The 12,072-nt window shown below is 41.4% G+C and overlaps 1 protein-coding gene across 1 annotated transcript in view; it reads left to right on the top strand.

Annotated features, from left to right (window-relative positions):
• The window catches only part of polq (polymerase (DNA directed), theta), a 50,536-nt gene extending 40,437 nt beyond the window's left edge, over window positions 1–10,099 (top strand). Inside the window, 7 exon segments of the mRNA XM_061249401.1 lie at window positions 2,669–2,780; window positions 3,072–3,196; window positions 5,648–5,680; window positions 5,682–5,756; window positions 5,758–5,791; window positions 8,346–8,452; window positions 9,351–10,099. Of these exon segments, the coding sequence (XP_061105385.1) occupies window positions 2,669–2,780; window positions 3,072–3,196; window positions 5,648–5,680; window positions 5,682–5,756; window positions 5,758–5,791; window positions 8,346–8,452; window positions 9,351–9,464 (600 nt within the window). The 3' untranslated portion in view covers window positions 9,465–10,099.
• Window positions 10,100–12,072: the final 1,973 nt, after the last annotated feature.

The following is a 12,072-nucleotide window of genomic DNA, read 5'->3' on the forward strand; positions in this document are numbered from 1 at the left end:
TTAATAATAGATTATTCCAAAACGAGCCGTTCAAATGCTCGGGCTAGGCTACCGTAGTTAATACGTGTTGCACTGTAAATTGTTCATTCGGGCGATAGCAAGTTCATGGGTAGGACATTTGTATATAACTAACAACGTAGCTAATTATCTTTCAAGCTAGAGAGCATGGACCGTTTTTTAAAACGGACACATTCCAAGTTAGAACCAGCTAGTTCTACTTCCAGTGCATCAAGTGAGTCAACTTCCAAAGCAAAATCAAAATCGAGGGAGTATGAGGCTTCATACATAGAATTCGGATTTGTGTTGACGAAGAAAAAAGATGGCCTTTATTATCCTAAATGTGTTATATGTGAAGATTGCCTAAAGCCTTCTAAACTAAAAAGACATTTAGAGCAAAAACATCCTAATGATGTCGGGAAACATGAAAGCGCAGCATTGCGAGCGGTTTCAGAGATGGCATTGAAGGCGTCTTTTTTGGCATCGTCCGCGAAGAAACCCCACACAATTGGGGAAGACCTGATATTACCGACGACAAAGGATATAGTTCGGGAATTGCTAGGCGAGGAAGCTGCCCGAAAAATTTACACTGTTCATTTGTCAGACAATACAGTGTGTAGACGAATATCGAACATGGCTGAGGACGTAACAGAGCAACTACTTGAACAGGTAAAGGACAGCCCTTTCTTCGCATTGCAATTGGATGAGAGCACAGACGTAGCTAATGCACCACAGCTTCTTGTTTATGTCAGATTTATTAGAGATGAAAAGTTTTTTGAGGGGAGGACAACAGGCCAGGAAATTTTTAGATTTTTGGACGAGTTCATGCAGATAAATTCAATTGACTGGTCTCATTGCGTGGGGGTGTGTACGGATGGCGCTACTGCCATGACATGCAAGTGCAGCGGAGTCATAGCAGTAATAAAGGCCAAAGCTCCAGATGCTGTGGGCACGCACTGCATGCTTCATCGTGAAGCACTTGTTCCCAGAGCTGGACAATGCTCATTTTATTTGGATCAGAAATCCATTTGAATCAACAATCGACGATAGTAGTCTTGATTTGAGGTCACAAGAGAAATTAATAGAAATTTCCAGTGAATGAAGGAAGTTTGGGCGGCACGGATGGTGCAGTGGGTAGCACTGCCGCCTCACAGCAAGGAGGTCCTGGGTTCGAATCCCCGTCGGCCGGGGCCTCTCTGTGCGGAGTTTGCATGTTCTCCCCGTGTCTGCGTGGGTTTCCTCCGGGTACTCCGGTTTCCTCCCACAGTCCAAAGACATGCAGGTTAGGCGGATTGGAGAGTCTAAATTGCCCATAGGTATGAGTGTGTGAGTGAATGGTGTGTGTGCCCTGTGATGGACTGGCGACCTGTCCGGGGTGTATTCCTGCCTTTCGCCCAATGTATGCTGGGATAGGCTCCAGCCCCCCTGCGACCCTGTTCAGGATAAGCGGGTTAGGATAATGGATGGATGGATGGATGAAGGAAGTTTGAAAATTAAATTCTCTGCTGTTCCCCTGTCAGAATTTTGGAGCTATCTGAGAAATGAATACCCAGCGTTGAGCGAAAAAAGCCATTCGATGCCTCTTGCCATCTGCCACAACATACCTGTGTGAGGCAGGTTTTTCCGCACTTTAAGTACTGAAAACAAAAAACAGGGCGTGTGGAGAATGACATGCGATTGTCACTTAGCCAACTGAAACCCAGAGTGGATAAACTGTGCAAGAATGTCCAAGCCCATCCATCTCACTAACTTGGATGAGTTTCATTTATTTCGTTTTATTATGAGTTTTTTGCCAGAAGGTAAAATGTCTTTCTGTTCAGTGTAACATCCATTGTTTTATATCGATTCATTACATGCACTTGAGAGGCAGTATATAGCAGTTTATTATTGGCGTGTAATGCCTATGCCATTTTTTTAAATTGGGGGTTGTCCTCAGCCTGATGTTATTCTGGTAAGGGGGCCTTGGCATGAAAAAGTTTGGGAGCCCCTGCTGTAATATGTTGCACCTGGGCCCGAAAGTAATTTGACAGTCATTTGTGACTGGGTGATCCCAGATTTAGGAAACTTCCTTTCGTAAGCAAATTTAGGGAGTATCTACTTGACATATTATCATTTTGCATATGATGACATACACAAAGAGTAGTTGCACAGATGTGTTTGAGAGTAAAACTATTCAACTGAAAACAACATAACCTATTCTGATCGGATAATTGATTATTGGCCCAATTGTAGACGATTGTGCTTTATCAGTTTCATAAATGTGCTTCACATTTGCAATTTGTAGAATGTAATGAGAAATGGTGTTCTGCTGTGAACAAGTGTAGTCTTTTAAATTAGTTACTTGTTAGTTAGTCATTTACCGGTTATTTTGCTCCTTCACTATTGTTTTCTCTCCACATTTCCGCCACTGTCCACTGTTAACACCGAGAGCTGACTGCAGGAGGGGGAGGGGGAATTGGGCTCCGGGGGCGGGGTTAGGGACTATGTCACTGCTCTTTGCAAACATCTTGAGGTGCTTTGGATACTAAATCCAGGAAGGGAATGCTGATGCATGTGGGTCTTTAAGACAATGAGCATGAGCATGAGAATGACTGTTTGTTTAGTTTTTTTTTGTCTTTTTTAGCTGCAGCACCCCCTCCTCTCTTACCCACCAAGTTTTTGATTCTGACAGATTTGTTACGGAATAATCTACGGAATGGGAGCAAAGTCACTCGGAGAGCAGATGGGCATCGAGGAGAACGACGCTGCCTGTTATATTGAAACATTCAAATCCAGATACACAGGTAACCGCTTTCAAGTCAGGAACATTCTGTTCATGATAAACTAAAAGGCTGGTGAGGATTCTTTGAAGTTAAGTTTTTTTAATTAAATATGTATGAAGGTCACTGCAAGGGTCTTATGAAATTGCCCATATCTATGCAGAGCATCATAGTGCAGTTCTTTGAAGTTGGACTTTGGTAATGGTGTATTTTATAATTACTCCTGTTAAGAGTAGGAGAATTGTAGTGAATTTGTCATTTCTTTGTGTGTGTGTATGTGTGTGTGTGTTTGGGGGGGGGGGCATGTGTCTCCAGGCATACATGCCTTCCTGAAGGAAACCGTGAAGAACTGTGCCAAAAATGGCTATGTCCAGACCATCCTTGGGAGAAAGAGATTCCTACCAGCCATTAAGGACAAAAATGTGTACCAAAAATCTCACGTGAGTGACATTTGTATATATCACATTTGTATATATTTCACTGTGTACACAGTAACAATTCAACTGTTCAATGTTAAAATGCCTCTGATATAGTACTGTACATGTGAATCCTGAATTGTATAAACATTTTTTTACTGTGCATATATTTTAGTGAGCAAGTACAGTGATGTGAAAAAGAAAGTACACCTTCTTTCAATTCCTCATGTCACTCCCAAAACAAGCAAATATTTAGAATCCATATGGTCTGGAGAATTGAATTTTCTATTAAAAAAAAAAAAGTAAAAGGACAAGACACGATCTCTGAGAAGCACTTGTTGCTGCACATCAGTCTGGGCAGGGTTGTTAAGCCATTTCCAAGCAATATGAATCCACTGTGTGAAAGATAATTACCAATGGAGAGCATTGAAGTCATCTGCTTGGGAGAAGGTGTTCCAACAGTTTCACCACAAAATCAGACGGTATGCATTGAGAGAGTAGGGGTCTACAGGCCTCTGTCAAAATGGTAAATGTTCAAGTTCTGAACAAGTGTGGCTTTCATAGAGAAGTAACCAAGAGAAAAGCCCTTCTCTGCATATAAAACATTGGAACACCTTGGAGTATGGCCAAGGACAAACAAGGAGACAAGGTGGAGTTGTTTGGCCGTAATGCGCAACACCGTGTGATGAAAACCAAATACCGCATCACCACAAGAACCATGTGCCAACGGTCAGGCATGGTGGGTGGAGCTGATTTGTGGCTGTTTTGCAGCCACAGGACCTGGACGCTTCATAACTATTTCGTCCAGCTCAAATTCCTCTCTCTGCTACCATATTCTAGAGAAAATGTGGGGACTGTCCACTGCCAAAACTTGGCTGGAATTGGATCATTTGACAGGGCAATGAAGTACATCAGTAACTCTACAACTGAAAAAGAAAAGAATCAGGTGAATTAGATGAGGGTTAATTATGTCTTATACCATGGCACTGAAAAATAACCGACTTCCTTGGGCCAATACGGTATTCTGATTGGCCAAGACATGTCATGTGGGTGTGCATTAATTTCGTATAACCTTGCTAGCGAGAACAGATCAAACATTGTGTCAAATTTTTTCACAGCCAAAATATCCAACAGGTATCAATATGCGCAACATCCACTAATATGCAATGCATTTCTAATTCATGAAAGTAGTCTGGTTATCTTATCTGAGTTACAGTTTGCATTGTCGGAAAGATAACCATTGGAGATGTTCCAACATAACTGTGTTCACTCCAAAAAAGTGCCGCAAGCACTGAGGCTGGAACATATTCAGTACTCTGATATTCTCTGTAAACTACATATAGTGTGAAGTTGTTTAAACAAGAACAAGACCGGCTGATTTTGACCGCTACACTGATTTAAAACACAATGGAATACTGCAGTCTTTCTATGCTTCACTTCAAAATGGGAAGGGCCAGCCATACTCCATTCAGTTGCATGGCATTGAAGTCTGGAACACAGCGTCAGATTTCTATACATTTCTTGCCATTATTTTGCAAGCTAACATTAGTTAAAAACCTAATTTCCTTTTGCCGGTTGTGAGCTTGTGAACTTTTCTTCAGTGACGATGCAGTTAGCTTTTTGTCGCAGCAAGCAATTTTTCCTCTTCAACAGGGACCTTTTTTCCATTGTTTCAATTAATCATTTTTTCCTAAACTTAAAATAAATTGTCGATAGTTACATTACTTTAGTTAGCCATGGTATAAGCAGGATAATATCCTATGAACGAGTCAGTTATGCGGATATAACTGCCCTTCTGGGTGGTAAATGGCCTGATGTGGCACCACCCTGTCGGGCACTAATTTCTTCATAACTGACTTCCTTACATAATATGCAACACCATAGAACTGGGAGTGGGTGTACCTTACTTTTCCCATCTCTGTACTTTACTTTGAATACCTACTACTTTGTCACTAATGTATGTCTGAGTGTTTACTGTATGCATTCTCTATCACTGTAGGAGTAGTTTTCATCCAGAAGTGAGAAATGTGCACAAAATGTGCAATGTACAAATGTGTCTCCATGTCAAGATGTACAATGTCTGGGGGCCACCTATAGCTTACTGGCTAAGTTGCTTAACTGGCACCCAGATGGTGGTCAAACCCACAGAGTAAACACAATAAGATTTGTGCAGCTGTGGGCCCTTTGACCAAGACCCTTAACCCCCACATTGCTCCAGAAGGATAAGCCCCTGCTTAGTCAAATCAACTGTAAGTTGCTTGGGTCAACTAAATAGGTGTAAAGAAATAAATCTCTCTCTCTCTCTCTCTCTCTCTCTCTCTCTCTCTCTCTCTCTCTCTCTCTCTCTCTCTCTCTCTCTCTCTCTCTCTCTCTCTCTCTCTCTCTCTCTCTCTCTCTCTCTCTCTCTCTCTCTCTCTCTCTCTCTCTCTCTCTCTCTCTCTCATCTCTCTCCTCTCTCTCTGTGTTTCCCATCAGGCAGAGCGACAGGCGGTGAACACCACTGTTCACGGGCTCTGCTGCTGACATTGTAAAGTCTGCCACCGTGGGGATCCAGCGGTGCCTGGAGCAGACCTTCCCCACCGTACCCGCGGTCACACGGTCACGCATCTGCCAGAGCCGGTAACCCGCCACCCCTTACCCCCCATTTTTCCTTTTCACTTCACCTTCACTCTTCTGCCTTCCCTCCTCTCTCTGTCCTCATCACCTCTTCTCTCTCTTCCATTTCTATCTCACATTTCCAGCACACATTCAATGAGTTTTTCCTTGTTTAATGGACATTTTATTATTATTTTCCTTTCTTCTCCATACTTCTTCATAGTAATCATCATCATTCTACTATTATCAAGTTCGTAACAGGCACTGCATGTTCTGTAGTTCAGAAAACTGCCCTTCTGCAGCAGAGAACTAGGGCTCATTCCAATCGCTTATTTTTCTCATATCTTTTCTTTTTCTTGCTATTTTTCTACTCCTTGCTCCATCATTGGGAGAGGCTAGGAAAAGTTGAAATTGAAAAAAGCAAATACAGTGCTGCTTGAAAGTATGTGAACCCCTTGAGCAGTTATAGTTTTCTGTTGTTTTACCATGATTTTCTTATTTCACATTTGGGTGCTTAATTCATCAATTAAGCAGACCAATCAAATGAGGCATCTTTAGGAAAGGGGTTGGGCACCACTGATTTGACCTGGACGGGATCTTCTCAAACTCTGAAGAGAGAGGAAACCAACCAAACCACTGTAGTGCCAAGGGGTACCCACACAGATCAACAATGCGAAGAGGAAAGGAGATATCCGAGGACAGTAGTGACAGCCCATCAGTCAAGGGAAAGCTATAAGACCAAAAGATCTCCAAAAGATTCAAGTGCCATCCATCCACATCATTTACAAATGGAGGGCATTCAACATGACCGCAACTCTGCCTAGAAGTGGACGCCCATAAAAACTTTCATCAAGAATGGTCTATTCAATCAGATGAAAATTGAATAGAGATGGCATTCATGGGAGGGTAGCTAGAAGGAAGCCTGACCGTTTCAACTTTGCTAGAGAGCTCTTGGACAAACCAGAGGCCTTCTGGAATTCCATTCTCTGGACAGATCTGTCCAAAATATTATTATTTGGTCACAATCAAAACCGCCATATTTGGAAAAAAGTCAACACTGCACACCAAGAAAAGAACCTCCTCCCAACAGTGAAGCATGGTGGAAATGTGAGGGTCTGGGGCTGCTTTTCTGCCTCCGGACCTGGACGACATTATCCAGGGAAACATGAATTCTCAGGCCTATCAACAAATTCTTGCCATCAGTCAGGGAGTTGAAGCTGGGCTGAAAATGGGTTATGCAACAAGACAACGACCCAAAGTAAAGCAAAACTACCAAGGAATGGCTTAAAAGAAAGAGGATTCATACTCTGCTTTGGCCAAGTCAAAGTCCAGACCTCAATCCAATGGAAATGTTGTGGCTAGCAAAAGGAGGGGCCACAAGCTACTAACTAAAAGGGTTCACACACATTTGCACATGTCAAATTTTCAGTTTTTGTGAGAAACCACTTTTATTGAATAAATAACGAATTGGGGTTTGGATGTACATTTGTAAAAAATAATAATAAATAAAAATAAAAAAAAGAAAGGCTGAAGGGTTCACAAATGGTAAATGGTTGGCATTTATATAGCGCCTTTATCCAAAGCGCTGTACAATTGATGCTTCTCATTCACCCATGCGTACACACACTCACACACCGACGGCGATTGGCTGCCATGCAAGGCGCCGACCAGCTCGTCAGGAGCATTCGGGGGTTAGGTGTCTTGCTCAGGGACACTTCGACACAACCCGGGCGGGGGATCGAACCAGCAACCCTCCGACTGCCAGACGACTGCTCTTACTGCCTGAGCCATGTCGCCCCCAAACTTTCAAGCAGCTCTGTATTAAGACTGAGAAATCGAGAATGTGAATTAGGAAAATTGAATGTCCTTGCTCCTTCAAACGTCAATTTCATCAGTTACAGACGTGGCAGATAGGGAGGGATGGGCCCACAGGTCCATCATTTATACGTCAAGGTTTCCAAAAAAATAATTCCGCAAACGATGCGCTCATGTTTTCTAGGAATTGGGAGTTCCTAACTTCTACTTCTGTCTCCTAGAAGGAACATTTATTGTGTTGGAGATGGTGGATTTTCAGGTCAGGAGCAACTCTAAGGAAAAAAGAGGAGAAAAATAGGCGATTGGAATGAGCCCCTGGACTTTTGGCACCGCTGGCCCCTGATTGGCCAGAGGAGTCACCATTTAGCGATTACCCAGGCGGATCCATCCAGAGTGACACTCCAGCCAATCGTGCTACACCGTTAAATATTCTGTGTTAAATCAGAAAACTCCTGTTGGCCTCCTGTTAACTAATGTAACTGAATATTTTACGGCACTGTCACAATTTGATGTCACTTTGCCAGGGGCTCGTGATTGAGTTGGATATGCCACCCAACAGCCCTCATTTTTGGCTTTATTTAAAAGGGTGGTTGTGTAAGGAAATTGGAATCCCTTTTTTATGCGGCTTTTATAAATCCACCATCCACCTTCTGCCCTTTTCTATAAAAATGTAATTTTATTTCAAACTGTTTTTAGATGGATGCAGAATGTTAATTGTAAGGTTGGCACTCTTTAAATTCCGCTTGTGCTTTTGTTTGGGCAGTGAACCACCGACAGAGAGGCCTCTCTCGGCCATGTAGAGGGGCCTTCTTCATACTGCAGCTGCACGATGAGCTAATCTACGAGGTGGCCGAGGAGGATGTCATCCAGGTAACAATAAAGTAGAAATCCCTTCATACCTGCCTAAGCAAACTAGCTAGCTAGCTAAATGAATATAACTATAAATAGTCTAATAGTCCTTGAAAGGGACTCTAAAGTGAACCTAACATTAGTCAAATATTTGCATTGTCTTGCCTGGAGGCCAGCGGCGCAAACTATGGGTCACGAGTTATCGGTGAGGGATAAGGCGAGCGGTTATCCTCATGTGATGCCCTACAAGGAGAACATTCTCAACCGGTTGGAAATAGGACTGTCACGGACTAGCGCTGCGACGAGACTAACACTGTTACAGACATGCAACACACACCGCAACACAACAGGCTTTACATTTTAAACTGAGCGGGAGTAAACAACGCACAGCTTTTAAAAATGTTTTACCGCATAAAACAAAGGGTTTACCTGGGTCTGTTCAATCCTGGTCTCACAACCAAACAGGAAGTGAAGGGGACCAGGTGTAAATGAAATACACCTTCAGCACCTCATCATCGCAGTCCCTCGTCCTTCGTGTCGTGCACCCTAACAAGGACGATAAATACTTTCATCTTGTTTCTTCAATGCCTTCTTGTGCAAATTGCATATAAAAACCTTGAAAGTGTGACCAACAACCATGTTACTCCTGATATACCAGGTAGGTCATACTGTATTTTGATTTAAAATCCTGGAATGTACAGAGGCCATTTTTGCTCAAAAAGCCAGTGAGGTGAGCTGCAGTCATTCGAGCTGCAAATTATAAAAAATGTGTTTTCTTGTTTTTACAAAGCAGGGTGATTATGCTGCTTCTTATTGAGGCACATGTCTTTTTTTCCCAGCGTGGTGCAGTTTCAGTACTTTGTCTTTTTATGCAAGGCTCTCTCTGATTTCAGAAGTGTTTTTTGTTCTCCTGTTTCAGGTGGCTCAGATGGTGAAGAAAGAAATGGAATCAGTGATGAAGCTTTATGTGAAGCTTCGAGCAAAGATCAGAGTGGGACCTAGCTGGGGAGATCTTCAAGACTTGGACATTTAGACACACAGATGTGTACATGTGAACTTTGGGTTGCTGCAAGTTGACTGATCAGTATTGGTTATGTGCATGAAGCCATGAAGGGGGATTTCTCTAGACTGATTCAGGAGGAAGCTGTGTTTGGGTGCATTGTGCACAAGCACATCTATTGGTGTGTGTGTGTGTGTGTGTGTGTGTGTGTGTGTGTGTGTGTGTGTGTGTGTGTGTGTGTGTGTGTGTGTGTGTGTGTGTGTGTGTGTGTGTGTGTGTGTGTGTGTGTGTGTGTGTGTGTGTGTGTGTGTGTGTGTTAGACATGTACAGAAACCTGACATGAATTATTTTTGCCAACCTTGCTATGTACTTGAACACATTACTTAATACTTAATAACACTCTTAATATTGTGATAAGATGCACTTTTTTAAAGTATATATTTTTAATGACTTTCCTTTATGTCTATACCAGGGAAATAACTTTGTAAAACAATATATTTGGCTGATAATATTGTTTCACTGTTCTTTTGCATTGACAGACTTGTATAGTGTTGTTAAGGAACGCAAAGCAAGTGTGAAATGTATTTTACAGTTGTTTAATATTTCTCAAAGAGAATGACATCTGAAATAAAAAATATTACTTCATGTCCTCCCTCATTTTAAATGTTCACATTGAGTCTGTCCAATTATTTGGAAAATGCATACTCCTTCTCTCCATTACCACCTTTGTGCCCCGGAAACTGGTCTTTATGGACTCCCTCCCTCCACTTTCCCATTTTCAAAGTGTACGAAAGAAAATGGTCATGTTCACGCTTACCTACTATGAAAACCCAACCCAGAAAAACTGCCACTATCCAGATCCAGAAAACGGCGATGGCAGGAAACTTGAATTCCCCCAATTATGCAAAATATTTTGTCAAATTTGTGTCGTTATCACACATAGCGTACTACTCGGATTGTGAAATGTTAGTTCTTTTTTGTGGCTCATATCTTACAAACAAATTTTGGCCAATTAAAATGAAGCGGATTTATATATTTGTTTGGACAAAACCAACATGACTAAATGACTAAATGAGCACATGATTCATTCATTCAACCAACCATGTTCATTACCAATACATTTGTTACAGATGTTACAGTGGGTAATGATTACATTCCTATTGAATGTTATTGTTTTCCAATGTTCAGTGTTCACATTGTAAAACAATAACTTGTTTAATATGTAGCACCATGTAAGCTAGGCTATGTTTCACTTATCTACAGAAATGTTTCAGAGTAAGGTGTTACTTTAAAATGATAATTACTAAAGTAAGAATATATCTTACTGTAAAAAGTACTGAGTTAGGCTATAGGACTGATTTAACATTCAATAGAACAATCAGTGCAATGGCTACAGAACTGCAGAACCACAGCAAAATAATTAACCTTTTACAAATGATTTGTATTAAATAATTATTGAAAAGAATAACATTCAAAGAGATAGCCAGCATGGTTTTCGAAAGGGGAGGTCATGCCTGACCGTTCTTTGAGGAAGCTACCAAGTGTTTTGATGATAGCAGGACTTAAGATATTGTATACCTAGATTCCCAAAAAACATTTGATAAGGTACCACATGAGTAACTGAATGAAGTACCAAATGAAGTTGGTTCGGAATTGGCTACGGGAAAAGACACAAAGAGTAGTAGTAAGAGGGGCCTTATCTGAGCAGGGTATTGTGGGAAGTGGAGTCCCACAGTGATCGTTGCTGGGGTCACTGTTCTTCCTCATTTACATAAATGACCTAGACATGGGCATTGATACTAATTTAGTTAAATTTGCAGTTTATACAAAACTAGGATATCAACAGCTATCAACAGTATAGATTCTAGTAAGGTAATCCAGGCAGACTTAAACAGAATCCAGAAGTAGGCGGAAACCTGGCAAATGAAATTCAATACACCTAAATGTAAAGTTCTACATGTGGGAAATAAAAATATAAGGCAGGATTACTTTACGGAGGGTACAAAATTGGATAGTGCTAAAGGAAAAAAAGACTTGGGAGTCATAGTTGACCAAAGCCTTTCGGGTTCTCATGCGGTAGCAGTAATAAAGGCCAATCGGATGCTAGGATGCATAGCCAGGAGTATTGGTTATAAGTCCAAGGAAGTTATACTCACCTTATACAATACTCTTGTTAGACCATACTTGGAGTACTGTGTGCAGTTCTGGGGCCCACGCTATAAGAAGGACATAGAGGCACTGGAAAAGGTTCAGAGAACCAGATTGATTCCATGTATAAAAGATAAGAGTAACGAGATGCTTAATCTCTTTAATCTTAGTAAAAGGCATCTTAGTGGGGATTTGATTGAGGCTTTAAAATTCATTAAATTATAGGGGATTCTTCAGGTTGAGTTTAGTTTGCAGAGGGATAAATTCTTACTTTGATCCAATGTTGCTGGTTACATATTTTTTAGTGTCTTGAGGCGAACCACAATGTAAGGTTCCTGTTTTTACAGGCTACTGTATCCCATGAAACTCCTGCTTGAAATTTACAAGCTATTTTGTTGCTTTAAATTGTATGACCACGTGTATGATCTGTAATTGGCTATGGCAACATTTGTGGGCTTGGCAAAAATAAAGCTCATGATAGGATTATTTCATC

Source organism: Conger conger, chromosome 7 (genome assembly GCF_963514075.1).
Source record: "Conger conger chromosome 7, fConCon1.1, whole genome shotgun sequence".
Taxonomy (NCBI): Eukaryota; Metazoa; Chordata; class Actinopteri; order Anguilliformes; family Congridae; genus Conger; species Conger conger.